This window comes from Chelon labrosus (genome assembly GCF_963514085.1).
Source record: "Chelon labrosus genome assembly, chromosome: 21".
Lineage (NCBI taxonomy): Eukaryota > Metazoa > Chordata > Actinopteri > Mugiliformes > Mugilidae > Chelon > Chelon labrosus.
Genome location: NC_140354.1, coordinates 10455294 through 10476373, shown reverse-complemented (window position 1 = coordinate 10476373; position 21080 = coordinate 10455294). Strand labels below are relative to the sequence as shown.

Sequence of the window (21080 nt, the reverse complement as noted above, 5' to 3'; positions counted from 1 at the left end):
CTCTTTCTTAAAACTGGTTTGAGTAGTAGCAGGGAGCGAAGGTGAAGCAGCAACAAGAGCTCAGGATATGAGGCGACTCCTTTAAAATAAAGGCTTTTTTCATAGCTATCTTTACTTTTGTTCTACAATTATAAAAATATTAAAAAATAAAGAAGAACAACTGAATGACTTAAAGAAAACTTTAGACAGCTGCTTTTTGTATTACTGCTTGTACGTGTTATGTATACTTATTCTCACTGTGTACGTCACATGCATCTATTATTTCTCTTCATTGACGATTTTATTAAGAAACATGAAGTCACGGCTGTGTTTATGACCTGTGTTTTATAATGAGATCAGCTGTGTCCCCGTTGTTTATTCACAGTGTGTTTGTGTTAAACTGGTATGTTATATTAATCCTGTGTACTGTATGTGTTTGTGCATGTGTGTGTGTGTGTGTGTGTTTTATAAGAGTGCGAGTCAGTGCAAGCGTTTGGTGTTTATTTCAGTTTGAATATTTACATTCTAAATGCACATTCAAACTCATTTATTTTAATTATTATCCTGCCCTTGGTGATAATCACACACACAGACACACACACCCTCAAACAGCCTTGGAAAGAAGTGAGGACTGGCCAAAATGTCCTCACTTGGCACAAATGTCCTCACTCTGATGGTGTGAAACTCAAAGTGGTCCTCAGAAAGATTGCTGTACAAAAACACACACACACAGACACACACACACACAAACATGTGTATGGCTATCTTTGTGAAGACATTCACTGACATAATGCATTCCCTGGCCCCTTATCCTAACCCTAATGCTAACCCTAATCCTAATCCTAACAATAACCCAATTGTAATCTTTATCCTTAAATCAAGTCTTAACCCTCAGACAGACATTTGTGCAAAGTGAGGACTAGCCAAAATGTCCTCACTTTGCACAAATGTCCTCACTCCAATGGTGTATAACTCAAACTGGTCCTCACAAAGATAGCTGTACAAGAGCACACACATTCAGAGACACACTGAGCAGATGAAGCTGTGTTCACTCTGTTAAACTCAGCTATTTTCTGGGTGAACTGTAATAAAGGTGCTGCAAAGAATCCTGCAGATAAAATATCAGACAATACGTTATTCTTCCTATTCATATTGTTAGTATTGATCTGCTTTAATTTTCACTGTAAGCTGTTCCTCTCATCTCTCAGTCGAAAGGGATAACAGACTAAGCGAGTGGAAGTCGGAGGATGTCCAGCAGGGGGTGAATTCAGTGCAGAAACTGTTTCACTGTTAGAGCAAGTAATCTGCTTAATTTTAGAATTTAGAATTTTAGATGTTAGAAAGTCAAATCAAGCTGGAATCAAATTTAAGACATGGAACATTTTCTGCTAATGATTCCTGAAATATTTATTTACAAATTTATGTGAAACTGCAGAAAAAAAGATCCAGCTCTGACAGCTCATAACAACTTTCTGTGCTTTTGTTTCTTAGTTATCAGACTGCTGTCAGACTCCCAGAGGCTTGGTTTTAGAGCATGTGTAGGTGTAACAATGTGTAGGTGTAAATATGTGAAGGTGTAAACATGTGAAGGTATGAAAATCAGGACAACATTTTCACTTTGAAGCTTTAATTTATTTAAACTGCTTGTTAGAAACTGAGCTGTCAGCGAGTTGATGACTCATCCACTAAACCCACCACTTACAAGTGGAGAGGGTTTATTAACGACAACAACAAGCCATAGTATGACAAATTTCCCTACTGAGAGAATTTTGTGAAGAAACACAAGAACCGATGTTTCAGCTGATCGAAGATTACTGCACATACCAACACTATACCATTACTGATTTACCAGACCTCATAGAAAAATACACAAAAATTAAGAAATAAGAAAGAAAGAGCATCTGCTAGGTGAGGCGGATCAGTTACTCTGTCAGGTTACATGACTCAGTGAGACCTACAGACTAAAAACCTTAGACCTAGAGAGAGACAAACTCTTCTCTGTGACAATGTCATATCTTGGCTGCGATCATTTTGACTTTGACTTGATGATTAAGCTGAGCTGCCGATGACTGGAGTATAAAAAGACAATTATCAAGACATTCTATTCTTTTGCAGGCAAAAAACAAATCTCTGAAATGCGTCTTTTTGCAAGCAAAGTACGATGAACAACAATAGTGATTGAACATTCCTGAAATAATGCTTAAATTGGAAATGTTTTATTCACGTATTATAGTGAAAGCCTTGACTTTTTTGTATTTTTGCTTACTGCTCTGACACCGTATGTAATGCTAAAACAAAAGTTTGCATAGGAAACATGCCAACACATCATCACACCTGTGTCACGGCACAAGTGGTTGCAAAAAACTTTATTTAGCATGTAATTGATCTATTTTTTACTTTTTATTTAAGAATAATAAGTGTTACCCTCAAGACCCTATATCAGAAAGTTTTTAAAACAAGGTCTGCTTATGCAAGAAATGTGTTTTTCTAAAAGGTTTTAAGGCCAGACACAACTTTAAATCATTCTTTTGACACAAAATTAAATACAAGATATATGTTTTATGAAAACAACAAGATTATCATATTGCCAGGAGCGTGAAAAGAAATATGGCCTAACATCTGGACTGCTGTCCCAGTTTTCGTGTATGGAAGTGAAATTAGAGGGAGGAGCTCGAAAAAGGTCATCCATTGGGAGAAATAACTACCGAGTGTAACCACAGGTCTCTGAAAAAAAAAGTAGTACAGGTCACGTCTGTCAGTGGCAAAGTTCTGTCCTCACAGAGGTGGTTCCAGTTAGTGCAAGCCCTGACTGAAAATTACAGCCACCAGGCTTTAATGTTATGTGACATAACCACATAATGTTATGTGATGATGTTCTGCAGAGCTGGTAAAAGTTAGATAACATTTCTAACCAGCCTGAATTATTTTATATGTAGCATGGATCAGGTCACTTATTTTATTGCCCCCCCTTTTTTTGGCAAAATATGTACGGTAGTCAATTGTGCCATGAATTACACAAAGCATGTTTGTCAATTTGATATGATAATTTCGCAAGCTAAGAAAGATTAGTGCTATTTAGTTTTGTGCGAAACTGCTAAGTGAACACCAGTGATTATCAACACCAGTGTCACCATCATCTTGGCACAACTATCGATCTACAATCTGTTTTTCTGCTCAAAGCTGCTCATATGGCTTCCGAGCATGTTATAACACTTTTGGTTTAGTGTGAAACTGCTAAGTGAATACCAGTGATCATCAGCACCAGTGTCACCATCATCTTGGCACAACTATCGATCTACAATCTGTTTGTCTGGTCAATGCTGCTCATTTGGCACCCGCACATGTTAAAACACTTTTGGTTAGTCTGGAGCAATCACCTGAACTGGAACCAATAGGCAACAACAGATAACATAATAATAAGTGTTAGTAATATTGTGGAGACATAGTTGGTGTCTCTGCAGCAATCGCAGATCGAAGAGACAAACTTTGCAGTCATCTCTGCTATTAAGTTCAGCTCTTTACAGAAGCTGAAGCTAACAGAGAGGTAAGTCTGCTGCTCCTCTGACAGGAAACACTCCATGGGGTGAGTTTGCACACTGCAGAGGAAAACAGGTAGAAACAGAGCAAACATGTAAGTCTGCTGTCATCAGACGATGGACTCCCTCAGGTTCTCATCACACATTAAGGTGGGAACGCTGAGTGGAGGAGCAGCGTGGAGGAGTAACTCCCTCTGAAGCTCCACATGGACGGGAGGGTCCTTGGCTGAAGCACTGGAACCTGCCTCCTTGCCATCTCCGTAGAGCTCACTGATTCGTTTATAGAGAAGCCCCTCTGTCTCTGGTGGCGCTTGCCCAGCCTTTAGCCCCGCTGTCTTCTCTCTGTACTTGTGGGATGCCAGTTTGACTGTCCGCTCCAGGAGGTGTTTCCTGTATGCTCTCTGAATCACCGTTGCGGCAACCTCTTCCTGTTTTCTCCGCAGGGTGCTGCTGATTGGTTCATATGACACCTGTTGGTGATAATAATTATATGTCATGTTTGTGGATAGATTACACTTCAACAATCTTGTTTCCAAATATGAATGAGTGCCTCAGGGACTTTATTTCTCCTGGGAGTGTCTGAAACCCATTAAAATCAATTGAATGTAGAAATGTCCATCATCTGTGTAGAGTGAGATACTAAGTCAGTTAATAGAAACAAAGAAAAAAAATACTGAAATCAATCAAGAAGCTATTTGGATGAAATGAAAGTTGAGATGTCCATGTTTTCAGCTTTTTTTTGGAGATAGTATAAGATGATTGCACTTTATTATATATATATCTAAAACAGTTCAGTGTACACATCTGTACAAGGTAGAATAAAATAGAACATGACCTTGGAGGGGTTGTTGGCCATGAACTTCTCCTCCATGCTGGCTTTTAGAGCATCCATTGCTCCCGAATCACCCAACACCTGGATAATATAATATAATATAATATAATATAATATAATATATGACCAACACAGTAACCAGGTTATTTTACCTGTGCGGTGAGTGCAAGTAGGATGTCCAGACAGTGAATCTTGTCACCTGGAACCAGAGGCAGATCCATTTGGATCAGTTTGATGGTGTTGGGTTTGGGAATCCTCAGAGGATCCTTCAGAGTGTCACAGAAGTTTGACAGCTCGCTGCGGAACACATTAGAGTCCTTTAGTTCTTTAGGGTTTCTGAATAACACATCACAAAAAGTGGGGACTCACCTATACTGTATAAACTGTGAGGCATCGGGATCAAACTTTTCCCAAGTTTCATAAAACATTTCGAAGTCGTCCTCACACAGAGGATCAGCACTCTCCTCTGTGGCTACGTTAAAGTTCTCCAGAATGATGGCAATGTACATGTTGACCACCACCAGAAAGCACATGATAATGTAGGTGGTAAAGAAGACGATGCCCACCCCTGGGTTTCCACAGTTCCCTCTGACATTCGTTCCTGGGTTTTCAAAGTCCGGGTCACAGTCTGGCGGCGTGTTCATGATGGGATTCAACATACCATCCCATCCAGCTGACGTGGTAATGGTGAACAGACAGATCATGCTGTTCCCAAAACTCTCAAAATTGAACATGTCATCGATCATCGCCTCCTTTTTCACGTAGGCAAAGTTAGACATGCCAAAGATGGAGAAGATGAACATGATGAGGAAGAGAAGGAGGCCAATGTTGAAGAGGGCAGGGAGGGACATCATCAAGGCAAATAACAACGTCCGGATTCCTTTGGCTCCACGAATCAGACGAAGGACTCGACCGATACGAGCCAGTCGGATCACACGGAAGAGAGTGGGCGAGACAAAATACTTCTCTATGATGTCAGCTAGGAGGAGGCCTGAAGGGAAGGACAGGAGAAAGGAAGGAAGAAGAAAGAAACAATGGAAAAAGGGTGGCATTTAATACACATCACTTTTCTTCTGGGTTAAAGGAAAAGCGGTTGTTGTTGTTATTTCCTAAAATTTAAGACCGACTCACCTACAATGGACAATATGACCACCACAAAGTCAAAGATGTTCCAGCCGACAGCAAAGTAGTGCTGCCGGAGAGCAATGATCTTCAGACTGCACTCTGTGGTGAAGATGACAATGAAGACGAGGTTGACCCAGTACAGGATCATTTCTTTCTCAGCGCTCTGCTCATCTGTTTCAACCATCATGGTCACCATGTTGAGGCAGATCAACACCATGATGAAGATGTCGAAAAACTGCTTTGTCACCAGGTCAAACACCAGTCCCTGAAACTTATTCTGGACAGACAAACAGAAAAAAAAGAAAATTACAGATTGCTGAAACTTGAATCAAATGGTCCTTTAATTCCAGTTTGATGGTAAACTTTGTACACTTGGAGTTACTGTCTGACAGGAAGTAACCAAGCTGACCTCGGGTCGTGGAACAGGTTTCTGAGGTTTCTTGGAGCCTAGTTTCTTCATGGCATTGTAATATTTCTTCTGCTCCTCCGTCATGAAAATATCTGTCCCTCCCAAGTAAAGACAAAAGACATACACAGTTAACTGTCTGACAGAAAGAAACCAAACTGGTCGAATTTGTACTGATGAAATCTGATCAGAGTGATTCAGGTGTCAGTGAGTAGAAACATATCTTGGCTTTCTGCTGATTGAAGTTGTCGATGATGACTCCGATGAAGAGGTTGAGGGTGAAGAATGAGCCAAAGATGATGAAGCAGACAAAGTATATATACATGTACAGGTTGACCTCGTACTCTGGCTGGCCTTCCACCTACACTCGGAATATGGTGATGATGGTTACAAGTCAATTTCAAGTTGCTCTCATATATACTTTTAAGATGAGAAAACAATTATACAAAAACATGTAATGCACTGTATCTCCCTTCCTACCTTAAGTGTGAACACCACAGGCATGTATGAATGTAAAGGGCCGACAGGTAGAAGCACAAAACTTGAACAGTTGGTAGGGTTGTTTCACTAAACTTTGAAACTGGCTGTTTACTACTAAAGACAGTGTGTCCCCCGAGAGTACTACACCACATGAGTGTACTTATCAGATCACCTAGGTGAGGCACAACATGATACTGAAATGTTATCCTGAAGTCTATTACTCACTGATCTGGATGATAATGTATATTAACTTTGTATCAGTATCAGTGTTAGTACCAACCTCACTGGAGTCCACTGCTGCATACATGATGTCCATCCAGCCTTTAAATGTGGCCTGCCAGAGACAAAAATCATGAACATCAGCTTTAATTTTCATCACGTCATCTGTAGGCATTGACACAAAGAAAGTCAAAATGCAAGGATACAGCATGACATTATATTGATACTCTCGTGTAGTGATGAGTGTGAATGCCTTCCTGTATCTCACTGAAATCTCATGTGTTCAGACTGACCACTTGCAGCAGCGACAGGTAGCCCATCCCCACGTTGTCGAAGTTGACCTTAACGTTCTTCCAGCGGACCTCGGTATGATTTGCCTCAATCAGAGCGAAACACTGTGACTTGTTTCTGACCTCGTCAGGGGAGAATGTCTCCTCTGATGTCTCGTTGAAACAGTAATAAAACTTTCCTGCAAACAGGTTCACGCCCATGATGCTGAAAATCAGCCAGAAGATTAGACACACCAGCAGGACATTGAAGATGGATGGGATCGCTCCAACCAGAGCATTAACCACCACCTGCAGACACATTGGTGACAGGTACAGGGAGAGAGAGAGGTAAAAAACTCAGCCTACGTTAAGTTACTTTCTGATGCACCTGTATCTCTGCGCATCAAGTGCTCAGTCTCACCCTCATGCCCTCAAAGCGAGAGAGGGCTCTCAGAGGCCTCAGGGCTCTCAGAGTCCTCAGAGACTTGATGGCTCCCAGCTCAGAGTATCCCAGAATGTTTGCAGTCAGCGATATCAGAGATACCTGGAAACACAACATATGTGACAATGACTGCAAGTGACAAGTTGAGGCAGACCGTACAGAACCCCCTGGTGTGTGGATGGCAGCATACATAGTTTCTTTTCATATGAATCAAGTTTATGAGTGCTGATGTTTTGTAATTTGTCTTGGAGTCAGCCTGGTAGACAGGAAGGGACGGAAGGAGCAACGGCAATTTAATATCAGCATTTAGCAGATTCACATGAGACATGAGAATTGATTGAGCACTGAATAAATAAATGGAAAAGGAAAAAAAGGATGAAAAATGCCCCAAATAATTTATTATCATCTATTACAGAAAAGGCTTAAACACAGGTAGAAGCTATTTTAATTTTATATTCATATTTTACCAATAATCATTGTTATGGAAGATGTTCTTACGTCAACGATGAGGAAATCGAGCCAGCACCAGGCACTGGTGAAGTAGGTCTTGAATCCGTAGGCAACCCACTTGAGAATCATCTCCACCACAAATACGTAGGTGAACACCTGGTCTGCGTACTCCAGAATTATCTTGATGACCCGACGCTGCTCCATGTAGACGTCCTCAAACGCCTGTTCACACAATGACTACTGTCACTATCTGGACAGGTGTTCACTGAAAGTTGCGTCATACGTCAAGCTGTTTTCCAGTCTCAGTGTAAGGTCACTCTACATTGAAATAACTTTACTTTTCAACTAGAAGTTGTACAGACTAGTAAACTAGTTGGTTTGTCGACTTCATGGGTGTGTCATGGCGCTTAAGTATCATGTCGACTAGTCACTGGTGACAGGACAATAACAACATGGACATCTCCTAGAAGACAGGTGAAGAGGAGCAGTGGGTCGTTGCAGCGGTACATCAAGCAGTGTGTGGAAATACTTCACTAAAGATGAAGCCCATTCGAGGCATGTAAAATATGTAGGTCAGACCTGATATACAACAAAAGTACTACCACAATGCTCACTTATCTGACAAGGCATTCACTAACGCTAGCAGAGGAACGGCCCAAATCCTCTCGACAGCAGTCAATTAACAACTTCACTAAATGCCCTGCGATAACAGAGAAGGAGGCTGCAAATCAACAATTTGCTGGTGACATTCATTGTCCAGATTATAAGACCTTTAGCCGCAGTACATGAAGAAGGCTTCAGAGAATTATTTAACCTGGCTACAGTATCGCATCTCATGTCTGTGAAGGTTCTCAGTCGAACAGCGACATCACAGTAGCTTCCTCAGTTCTACTAGGACAAGTGGTGAAATGCCTTCTCAAAAAAAATCAAGTCCAGTTGCCTTTCTTAAACATTTTTTTGGATATTGCATCTTACAACATGCTGTGGAGTACTAGTAAATGCTATTGATGGTACAGTGATTTCATTGTTGCAAAGCATGACTTTCTACTGTGTTTTTATGACGTCATTAGTGCTGACTTGACTTCATCACAAAACAGTTGAAAATCACAGGAAGTCATCATGCTCATCCAGACTGGCCAATAGATGTGTCCAACGATAGTGTATCTCTTATCTGTGGTTAAGGTTGGTTTGAGTAGTAAAACTACTTGCTGACCTGTCTCGTGACAACAGTAAGGGACATCATTGTTTACCCTGTTGTCATTATCTTCATGTTGTCTCTGCTTATCAAGGGTTAAATATGACAAATCTCACCTGTGTCACATATAGCAGTAGCCGTGTTAGTAGTCAGAATGCCACTAGTCCACTGTTAGCCAAGTCAGCCATGTTGACTCCACAGGTTAGTATTCACACCGCACACGTTTCTGAGAACCAATCAGGTCAGTTAGGGTACACGATCAAATCGAACTAACCAGCACCACCACCAGTGAGACTGAGACTCAGTCAGACTAATGGAGTATATTAAAATGTTAAAATATGAAAAACTTATATGTTAGGAGAAAGCAAAAAAAAATATCAATGCAAGGACATTATAAGTTTGGTTCAGGAACAAGACCACCTCATGTCACTCTTTTTCCCCTGCTTACCTATAAAGGTGTGTTTCACCCTTCTCTCTGTTCATCACGGTTCTTTACCCCATCACTTTTTTTGTTAGTTTCCTATTCCGTCTTTCATTACTGGAAGTAGGAACCAGGGGAGGAAGGTGCTGACGCTTCCTGAGATGTGCCCACACCCTGAGCTTAACTCCCTGGGGTACTCCACTTCTAAAGAACCTAACCCTAACCCTTCCCCTTGACACCTTTTGACCCTTCTCATCCCTTTCCTTTGACACTTTTCATCCTTACCCTCAAACCCTCTCAGCCCTCCATCTATTTGCAAACTTCCTTGCTGGAGGGAACTGAAGACGATTAAAACCATTGAACTTTGTTTACCAGAGCTCCACTGCTCATCAGGATCATAAAGATGATAAAGGTTTCAAAATAGTTGTGTTCTACGATGATGAAGCAAGTCCTCCTGATGTTGAACCAGATCTTCCCTCTGCCCTGGGATGTGTCTATATTCAGGCAAGGACATCTGACGTAACACTCTGAAATATACACACATAATCAGATGGCGTATTTGTGTTAGACAATAGTATTACATTACATACAGGACTCAAATATTTACAGATATCTATGTGAAGAAAACACTGACAGGATAACAGGCTACCTGCTGAAATAATATTTTAAATGCTGTCATGTATAGTTAGCATGGTTACTTAGTAGTGTGTGTGTGTGTGTGTGTGTGTGTGTGTGTGTGTGTGTGGGTGTGTGTGTGTGTGGGTGGGTGTGTGTGTGTGTGTACATACTCTCAGTGCAGCAATCTTCAGGTGTATTTGTATCCTCGTCATTGTCTTCGATTTCTTCTTCTTCCTGGACTTCAACAGTACTGCAGACTGATGACAGGTCACCCTGAACATACACATCACACCGATGACACCTCCTTGATGCTAACACTAGCACAATGAGCTTCACATTTGATCTAATTAACACGGAAACATTGAAGAGAGCTACAGGCACTAAAGTTTAGTTTTAGATGAAATGTTGCAACAGAATATAAAAGAAAAGGGCTTACATTGGACTGTTTCTCTATCTTCTCTTTATCCTGTTTATCATCTTCTAGGTCGTCGTCGTCCTCTTCCTCCTCACCCTCCTCGTCATCATCATCTTCATTGTCAGGGGTCTCAAAGTCGGACTCGGCCTCGGCGATGGGCACCCTCAAGGAGGCAATGACATGGTAGTTGCTGGTGAGGTTTCCATGGTTAGAACTGGGGGCTGTGACACGTGGCTCTGGCTCGTTTGAGGTCAGCGATGTCAAAGCTAAATCCTCCTTTGTCGTCGTATCATCTGTCTCGCAATCAACTGCTGAAATGAATGATAAAGTTTTCAGATGTAAAAATATATATTTTTTTAATAAATAATACAATAAATCATGTGTAGTACATTTACAATACATAAAATGAAACATTCCAAAATATTTCACTTAAGTTCAGGTCTGGTCCAAACCTGGGGGGTCTTTGTCAGCGTAGGTCTTCTTTCCCAGTAGACTCCGGATTTGTTCTAGGATCCAGGCCTTCACCCAGGCCACAGCTCTGTTGATGCGGTTTATGGCTATCTGCAAATTGTTTTCTCCTTCATCATCTGAAGCTGACAGAGTGTCACCACTGAACGAGCTCAGCAACAAGGCCAAAAACAGATTTAGGACCTGAAACCAGAACAGGAACAGATTCAAGACTTAGACTTGGGGTTACTGTTGACTGCTTATAGTCAGTCTCATTAACCCAGACCTGCAAACTTTCACCACAGATAGGGATTTTCTTTGTATCTTTGACTGTCCTGCAACTCTATTAAACTGATTCAGGTCAGAACTGTCTACCTGCAGAAACTCACCACCAGGTTTCCAATAACGAGGACCATCATGTAGACAATCAGACACATGGCCTGACCCGAGACCTCCATGCAGTCCCACATGGTCTCAATCCACTCGCCACACAGGACCCTGAAGATGATGAGGAAGGCGTGAAAGAAGTCATGCATGTGCCAGCGAGGAAGCTCACAGTCCTGTGATATGCGACAGACGCAGTCTTTGTAGTTCTTCCCAAACAGCTGCATTCCAACGACAGCAAAGATGAAGACTATGATGGCGAGAACTAGAGTCAGGTTCCCCAGAGCCCCCACAGAGTTCCCGATGATCTTTATCAACATGCTGAGGGTCGGCCATGACTTGGCTAGCTTAAACACTCGCATCTTGAAACAAAACAGGTGAGGAAATAGGCAGGGATACAGATGAAGAGAAAGGTTAATAGTAATGTAATAACAATGTTTGGTAATACGTGAAAATAATAATGATGATTATGGTGATGATTCACTGACTAATCTGAATGAGCGCAGCACAGACAGGCCCTGAACATCGGCGAGTCCCAGTTCAACCAGGCTCATGGTAACGATGATGCTGTCAAAGATGTTCCAGCCCACCTGCAACCATGACAACAACAGGTGCATGTTACCATGAGAACAGCTGTCAGTCATCATTAGTGAGTGGTAAACTAACAAACAGGAAGCCTGACCTGGAAGTAGTAGTATGGATCCATGGCCAGAAGCTTAAGGACCATCTCAGCTGTAAATATTCCTGTGAAGACCTGAGGTCAGACATTAGAGATTAGTCAGTTTAATACAGTAGCCAAAACTTAATGATCTGGATTTAAGATAATCCTTTTCTGGCAGATGAATTTAAAGATCCGGTCTCTAGTGGTGAGGTAACAGTCTGCAACCAGCAGAAAATCCCTCGTCTCACACTTCATTTCCATCAAGAGGCTGTTGGCTTCTAAAAGCATAAAAAAGAGCTCTTATATGCTAATCAAAACATAACCATGGCTATTATATTCCCTCTCTTCCACAAGGTCTCTCTTAATTCTACGCTCTGGACCTTGAACAGAGTGCAATCTCAGTCTAGGAGGAACGGCCTATAAATGTGGTCCTTGTGTTTATGCAGGCGTATATCTAACAGGGATGATGATGACATTATATTTCATCACAAACCAGCTATAAATATAATGTGTTCACCCCAGAGGACTGAAATCATCCACGGCAAATACAAGAGACTTGCTCTTTGAGTCATTTCCCAGGACATAGCTCCTCTTTTAGCTTATTTTAAAGACTAACCCACTAATGTAGAAGCAAGTTTACATTAGAACAGATCAGGGTTCTCATTGTTCATCTTTCAGTGTGATGCTGAAGGGAACATTTGTGTTTTTCTTTTCAGTGAGCCTTTCAACGTCACCAACAGATGGCAGTAATGTCACCCACACCCAAGCTTGCCTGGTCCTACTCTGTCAACTGAAAGAGCTTCCATGTCTGCTGCTCATCACTGACCAGATTTCCGATAGTCAGCAGTTCCTCAAACTCCGGTGACATTGGGTAATGCTCCATGGCCATGAAGACAGTGTTGAGGACAATGCAGATGGTGATGCCGAGGTCGACAAATGGGTCCATGACGATGATGTAGAGCCATTGTTTGAGCCACCTCCAACAGCCACAGCAGTTCCACTTCAAGAAGATGTCAGAAAATGCATACCAGCACGGGGGGCATGGCCTCTGGAGTTCTGAAAAACACAACTTGTTACCGAGACCAAGAGCTTGAAGATAAAACATGTGTTCTGTGCTCATATACAGTTCACTGTAGGATGTTAGGAGGCTGCCCTGGTGGTGGCCACTATCGCCATCCCATCAGGTTTAATCTGGTTTTCTACTGAGATGGCAGTGTTTCTCACTGTGCCTACCCGCTCCCTCTCAGCATCTCGATTCATCACTCAACTTTCCCCAAAAACTGCTCACTCAGCTCTGCCTGTATCCAGCCATCACTGCTCTCCAGCTCCCTGTGCTCTGCTAACCACCATATACATTCTGAAAGTTCTGCAGTCTTAGCTCCACTCGTGCGTGACTCTAAAGACACATGGAAATGTTGGAATATTTAAATGTAAGGGTACTGCGCTCTCAGATAGTGATCAGTGATCACACTTTGTTCATCAGCCTTCAGATTCAGGCAATAAACAACCTAGGAATGATCATTACAAATACGTAAATACATATGTTTCTCTATTTAGCTGTTAGGCTACACACAAATTGGCATGTGGGATCATAACAGAGGCTGAATTGAGCTTGTATTTACTTTCTATCGAGACTGTTTGACTTCCAGACATCAAGGAGCCGCTACCACCGCTCATCTCTCATCTTTTCTCTCTTACACCAACTGGCTGAGCCAGATGGCCGCCCACTCTGTTGGGTTCTGTCAGACGTTTCTTGCTGTTGCCAAGCTTTGCTCAAGGGGGAATTGCTGCAAATTGCTCCATAATTCTGTAAGGTTGACCTTACTATCTAAAGTGCCCTGACATGACATACAGTTATGATTTTGGTGCTATATATAAAAAAAATGAAACTAAACCTCCACTAGTGGAAGGGAGTCTAATTCTTTGTTTTATATGTTTCCACTTGGGATTAGATACTACATTTGTTATATCTTGTCTCCTGGAAACTGTGATTAATACAAATGTTCTTAAACTGAAACATGATTGCAGTCTGAATCATGTTTACGAGCAAAGGTTATATAGTGTAAGGAGTGCTATGATCTTGTCCTGCTTAAAGTCAGAGGTCAGAGGTCAAGGTGAATGGTTTTAGATTAGATTTCTGGCTGTAGAAAAACACTGATGGTAACATCAACAGCTATGATCAGTGATTTTAATCCAGTTCACAGATTGACCTGAACTAATCACAGCTGTAACGAGCTCCTGTATGTTTTATTTTTATTATTTTATTTTTTATTTTTTGCAAAAATGTATGACGATGGGAATAAATTTAAGATTTCACCTTGTAAGCTCTTTAACAGATGTGCCATTAGTTACTATAGGGAATATGATGGACTTCTGACAAAAACAGACACAAAGAGGTTTAAGTCTTATTTCACAAATGCCATATATTCATGTTCAAGCTCTACAGAGGTATGGCAGAAATTACACACCTACAAATCATGCATAGTTATCAGTTAACAGTGTTCCTCCTCTCATTTGCTTGACGTGTGTTTTATTTTCATGTGTCAATTTTTGCCCCAGTGTGATGTGTAGTCCTTATGACTGAGTACTGAGATGTGATAAACCTCACAGAGTAGACACCCAACCATTCATTGATGCTCCAGTGTGTCTCTGTGTTCAAACCTTCCACTGCAGCATTTTCTTGCTCCTGGCCCTTTGAGTCACTTTTCTCTAAGAGCTCTGCCCTGCAGGCTGCCTGCTGTGATGACAAAAAAGAAATGGTTCAGCAGCGCACTTAATTGATCCAGAGTGAGTTTTCATGCATCAGATCGGACCTCCTCCTCTCTCTGTTTCAGCGCCTCCAGGATCTGAGCGTACTCCTCTTCCTTCTGCTTGGCCTCGGCGATGGAGGCATCATTCTGCTCGGCGTACGCCATGGCAACCACGGCCAGGATGAGGTTAATGAGATAGAAAGAGCCCAGGAAGATGACGACCACAAAGAAGATCATGTAGGTTTTACCTGCTGCACGCAGCGTCTGCATAGACAGAGGTGAGAGAAAGACAGGCGGTGTGGGTGGTTCTGCTCTTGGTTGAACTGCCTTCCTGTCGGCGTGCCCAAAAGACTGTCTGTTCGCCCTCTAATGTAAAGCTATAATGTACAAAATGTAACCCTAACCCTAATGTACAGTACATGGGCAGTTAACATAAACATGGACTTTTATGCTAAGAAATGAGACCAAGATTTTGCTGTATTTACATCCAAACTCTGAAATAATTTACCTTTTTAACCAATTGTGCTGAAACTTCTCAAAACCTACTTGGTCCCCCTTACTGTTTTAACGTATTTCAAATTTGGGTAAGACTTATTGTTTAGTTTGGTTTTCTTCCTGTTTAGTATGTCTGCCAGCCTACTGACCAGTTGGAACAGGTTTTCCCAAAAATCCTGGGTCATCAGTCTGAACAGGGCCAGGAACGCCCAGCCGAAAGAGTCGTAGCTGGTGTACCCATAGTTTGGGTTCCTCCCTGCCTTCAGACAGACGTAACCATTCGGACAGACCCTGAACATATCATCATCATCATCATTATCATCATCATTATCATCATCACCATTGTTGTTGTTGATTTTATTATCATGTGAACGTACCCGGAATCAGAGCTGTTTCCACACAACAAAGGATCAAGCTGACCAGGAACGTAGTAATGGTTCTCTGCCAGACAGACGTTACAGCTGAAGTTGATATTTTTGGGAGTACATGAAGATAATTTGAAATGTCACACCAATATTTAAGCTCATCCTACCTGGATTTTCAATGTACTCATGGTAATCAAAGTCACTGCTGTTGTTTCCATAGGTGTCATTGCCAATGAAACTGCCGTTGAAGTTGTCCAATGTGTGGTTGCTAAACAACATAGGTGGCATGAGGACGCATTTTTGCCGAAGGTTTCCCATGAAAAGCTGCAGACCAATCAGTGCAAAGACGCTGAGGCAGAATATCGTCAGGATCATGACATCGGCCAGCTTCTTCACTGCCTGGATGAGGGCGCCGACAATCGTCTTTAAACCTGCGGGAGAAGCGCGTTAAAGACTGAACTGCCAACCAGGAACGTAAATATCAAGTCACCAACATGAACAGACTTTTTTCTAAAGTCACTGACGCTCAGCTGAAACTGACTCACCACTAACAAAAGCCATGTTTCACCATAACCCAGTTTTAAGGCGGCTTTAGATGTTAAAACCAGCGATCACACTCACCAGGGATGACAGTGATAGTCTTCAGGGCTCGAAGGACTCTGAAGGTCCTCAAAGCGGACACGTTTCCCAAATCGACAAACTCTGTCAGATATCTGAAACACAAGGATATACATGTTTTACCTTCATCATCGACATCTTCATCACCTTCATAACACTTTAGTTAAACATTAAACTTGGACAAAAACAAAACAAAACAAAAAAAAACAGTTATAATTGAAATTCTGAGTGCCTGTTAAACTTCACACTCTATGAAGATAATACTGGAGATGCAGCCATAGAAATGTTCTATTTTCTAACGTAACAAAGAACTTTACAAGATGACACATGCTCTTTTGTGAGATATGAGACACATTTTTGGCACAAATGTCCTGAAAGTAGACAAAGTCAATAAAATTTAACAAAAATATTCTATATGTTTATTTATTTATTCAGGAAAATTAACCAATATTACATATCTGTCAGGTGCAGACGTAAGTACTCCTCTAACAAGGCCAACAAGTTCATTTCAAGGCCAAATAAGAGTCTGTTCAGAAGTGTTTCCAGTCAATGTAATAAGACTCAGGTGTTGTTCATTGCCCCATTTTATGGAAAAATAAATAAATAAAAATTTGGGATTTGTCACAATCGGATCTTCACAGCATGTGTTTGATGTGTATGATGACACAGACAAAAGACTCAAAGCTTCTAAGCTTTTAAAGGCCTCTCTCACATTATTTAATGTTCATGAATCCACCATCAGAAGAATGCTGAACAGTGGCAAAAAACAATGTCACCGCTCTCCAAAAAGGACATCTCTGCCCGCCTGCAGTTCTCAAAACAACATGTGAACAAGACTAGTGGGAAAACGTTTTGTGGACAGATGAGACAAAAGTAGAATTGTTTGGATTAACTGAGAGGTGTCATGTTTAGAGATGAACCTCCTTAGAACCTCACCCCGTCTGTGATGAGGGGTGATAATGTCCTTATTTGGACCTATTTTGCTGCATCTGGGCCAGGACGGCTTGCCATCATTGATGGACCAATGAATTCTGAATTACACCAACAAATTCTAAAACAAAATGTCATCTTACAGCAACAGCCTCTTGCACAATAACATCAAGCCCACAAGGTCTACAAAATAATGGTTAAAGAAGAACAAATTAATGTTTTGGAATGGCCAAGTCAAAGTCCTGACCTTAATCCAATAAAAAGGTTGTGGAAGGACCTGAAGCGAGAAGTTAATGTGAGGTAACCCACCAAAACTCAAAACTGAAGCAGTCCTGTGCAGGGCTAAAATTCCTCCATACTGCTGCAGGCGACTAATCAGCAGTTAACAGAAACATTTAGGTCTTGTTACTGCTGCACAACAATTTGTTTGATTGGATTCTGTTTGTCTACTTTCAGGACATGTGTGAAAATCCATCCATGGGTAATATTTATGCAGAAATATAACAAATTCTGAAAGTCTTTCAAGTTGCACTTTATTTTGTAACTATATTTAGTGTGTCTTAGATATGTTATTGGTGAGTGACCAGTAAATGTATATCGAGTGTGTTATTCATTATTACGCCATGCTGATGACCATGAAGTCCAGCCAGTTCCAGGGGTCTCTGAGGAATGTGAAATCTCCAACACAGAATCCTCTGGATAAAACTTTGATTGTTGCCTCAAATGTGTAGATGCCTGTGAACACGTATCTGTGCAATGACAGAAAAACACTCTCAATGACAGAAAAACACTCTCTAAGACATGTAAAACCTGTGGCAGTAATTTTATTTTTCTCCTGAGAATACTCAAGACATAAGCATCTGAAAATCGATGTGATACCTGAGTATGATTTCTATACATCTAAATTCAGAATCACAAATCAATCATACACATATTCACAGGTCTAAATGCTGAGCATTTATTTCCCTAAGATCAAACTTCCAACTAGTTTACTGACTTTTTAAGTGCATTTTGTGTGTACTTACTCGACGGTCTTGCTCCATGCCGGGGGGTCACTCATCGTCATGAACACACAGTTGGTTAGAATGGTCACCATAATGAACAAACTGAATAAAGTTTTGGTTTTAAGGAACAAAAACCAGCTGAATTTTTTATCATTCATTCATTCATTCATCTTCTGTACCGCTTGTTCCTGTGAAGGGTCGTGGGGTCTGCTGGAGCCTATACCAGCTGTCATCGGGTGAGAGGCGGGGTACACCCTGGACAGGTCTCCAATCTATCGCAGGGCTAACACAGAGAGACAGACAACCATTCACACTCACATGCACACCTACGGCCAATTTAGAATCACCAATTAACCTAATGAGCATGTCTTTGGACAGTGGGAGGAAGTAATTTTTTTATCAATAACCTGCTAATCAAAGTTGACATTCAGTCAATCGTCAAGTTTGTGAAGCTTACAAAAGAGACATTCTCAGGTCTCGGATCTACGTTGTGGCCTAGTTTGACACCATAAAGGATATGAATGAATGAGGACCTTGATGGCGAACTGCCTCAGTGGGTTGAAAGGACTCAGCAGGTAACAGGCGGGCTCTGCATTAAACCTGTAGATGACTTTTCCTTTGCTGAGCACGATGAACGTCTGCAGAGAGAACGACTGTTCAGAGGTGTTTCTTCATCCTCCATGTGACCTGAAATCTCCTCTCCCATCTTTACTGATCAAATACACTTCAGTTTCCCAGCATGCATTTCACACAATCAGTGGCTTACTAATATACAGTTAGATAGACAGTTTGGGAAAATCCAGAAAATTATGTCATAGCTTTAAAGGCTTCTGATTGGCTGGCTCAGGGAAGAGCTCAGCTAAGACCTGAACAAGTCTGCTTCATCCATGGGAGCAATGTCTAAATGTCTAAATCTGAAAGTACAAATTAATCTCAGAACAACAGCAAAAAATATCCATATCCACAATAAAAAGAGGCCTGGAGTCAGTTGGAAATCTTCCCAGTATAATTGTAGATGAACCATATCATCTGCAGATAATGTTCAAATATTCACGGTAAAAAACAATCACACACAAAACAACTAATATATCAGATTTAGTTTTAAGACAATCTTTAAGTTGAAACCTGAAAAGGGTATTGATTTCTATTCAGACTAATTGATTTGATTAATAAGGCAGAAACCTTCTGTGACTGATAGAAAGGATCCAGCTCTTCCAATGGGGTGTTGAGAAGCGCAGGGGGTGGATCGCCATAGATGAAAGGAAGGGGCTTCCCAGCCTCCAGGTCACTGGCTGGCTTAGGAAGATCTTCCTCTGCTATCTGTCAGTCAGAGAGACAGTAAATCAGAGATACAGGCAACCAGACTCGAGGCAATATTAATAGAAGTGTATGGATTGAATGTTGATGGGAATATCTTATACCTCAATGTTCCTTTCCTTTCTCTTTTGCTGCTGCTTCTCTTCGGCTTCATGTCGTCGTTGGATTTCTTCCAGTGAGGCCGGGGTGAAGCGTCTGAAAACCTCCATACCAATAGGGGGCAACAGGGGCGCCATCTTGGCATCATGCAGTGCCTCCCGTACTTCTATGCTGCACAGCAATCGATCCCTGTGGCAAGTTAGGTGGGCAAAAGAGATGTGATTTCAGATGTGTATCAGAATAAGCTCTACTGTCTGACCAGATTTATTTTTCAAACACTAGAATTGCGTTGTGATTAGAAAAAGCATTGCAACAAATCAAACACACAACAACAACAACAAAAATGTGAGAAAAATGTGGTAGATTCTGTGACAGATGAATTACAATTTTTTTCGACCGGCTGATGCACCTGCAGCATCAATGGGTTCAACTGATTGTGCCAACAACATTGGTACAAAAAACATTCTAAATGATTCATGTGTATTTGCCTCAGAGAAAATCTCTAATAGGTTAAGAGAACAAAGACACAATATACATAAACACATAAATGGAAAATGGCTGAAATAAAACCGAGTGTTTTATTTTTTTTTATCATTTCTGAAAGTTATAATCTGCAGTCAGAATGAAACTAAAGAAACTGATCTTCAGTCATTGATCGTGAGATTGTGATGTTTCCAGTGATTGATCATGGTGACTGCCTGCGATCAGTCACTGACGTTTCAAACAAGCACAGAGAGACAGGAACAAAACGGTATCAAAGCAGACAGAAGACATTTTAACACAGATTTATGTTATTGACTGATCACAGCAGTAATTAAAAAGAAGAGATTACAATCACCACAGCTCTGATTCACAGGAAGTCATTAACAAATTTGAATACAGCAGTGATTAGTCAACTTGCAGCTCAGAGCATTGTTTATCTGTATAGAATCCGACTTACAGCTGTGAAGGTAAAAGTCTCAGCTCATTTGTTCTTCTTAGAAGAGCTTTCTTCTCCTTGTTGCGCCTCCAATACTCCAAAAATGACTTTTTTCTGTTCATCATTGCTGCAACTCTATCTCTTTTACCTGATCCCGACTGTGCCTGTTCTCTGTCCCTCTAACTGTGTTTCTGTCCAGTTTTTGTCTGTTATGTTTCGACCTTCTGTCTCAGCAGCACTCTCTTTCTGGTTTTCATCCATAGATTTCACCATTTCTGCACCAGGATTCATGCGTTCATCAGTGTAGATTTGCACATACATAGACACACTCGGCTCAGAGACAAAAACAGGAAATGAAACAAAGAACTTTGTTGTTTGATGAATGAGAACCTTTGGGTAATTGCTGTTAATGTTTAAAAAAATGCACTGATTCTCTGCCAGCATTCATCCGACAAACACACTCACACAAACTTGGGTTTCTGCCTTTGTGAGGACATTCTATTGACAGAATGCATCTCTTAGCTACTAACCCAAGCTATCTGAACCAAGTACTTTACACTTACCCAAACCATAATCTAATTGTAACCTTTAATTCGAAGTCTTGGCAGGTTTTAGCCCTCAAAGACAACATAGCCCCACAATGTAAGTATCATCTGCAATGTAAGTGAAAATTTTTACCCCACAACTTAATAAAAACGAGACTG

At 41.2% G+C, this 21080-nt stretch overlaps 1 protein-coding gene across 2 annotated transcripts; it reads right to left on the bottom strand.

Moving 5' to 3' along the window:
- Positions 1–97: 97 nt before the first annotated feature.
- Positions 98–20755, bottom strand: scn4ab (sodium channel, voltage-gated, type IV, alpha, b). 2 transcript variants are annotated; one of them, XM_084571286.1, is made up of 31 exons: positions 20398–20755; positions 19463–19646; positions 19224–19361; positions 18549–18679; positions 18063–18143; positions 17658–17786; positions 16111–16202; positions 15657–15920; positions 15502–15565; positions 15274–15415; positions 14693–14893; positions 14541–14616; positions 12706–12935; positions 11901–11972; positions 11707–11808; positions 11224–11580; positions 10840–11038; positions 10409–10698; positions 10143–10245; positions 9727–9881; positions 7787–7960; positions 7268–7390; positions 6871–7155; positions 6639–6692; positions 6102–6239; positions 5882–5986; positions 5479–5749; positions 4717–5338; positions 4500–4644; positions 4351–4428; positions 98–3985 (listed from the first exon to the last, which is right to left on the bottom strand). In XM_084571286.1, exons 1-31 carry the CDS (start codon positions 20499–20501, stop codon positions 3626–3628), a joined length of 5469 nt encoding a protein of 1822 aa, XP_084427412.1. In that variant the 5' UTR covers positions 20502–20755; the 3' UTR covers positions 98–3625. The 2 variants fall into 2 exon arrangements, with proteins under 2 accessions (XP_084427412.1, XP_084427411.1); XM_084571285.1 differs by lacking the exons at positions 18549–18679; positions 19224–19361; positions 19463–19646; positions 20398–20755 and having other exon boundaries at positions 10409–10695; positions 18063–18516.
- Between the last annotated feature and the right edge of the window lie 325 nt (positions 20756–21080).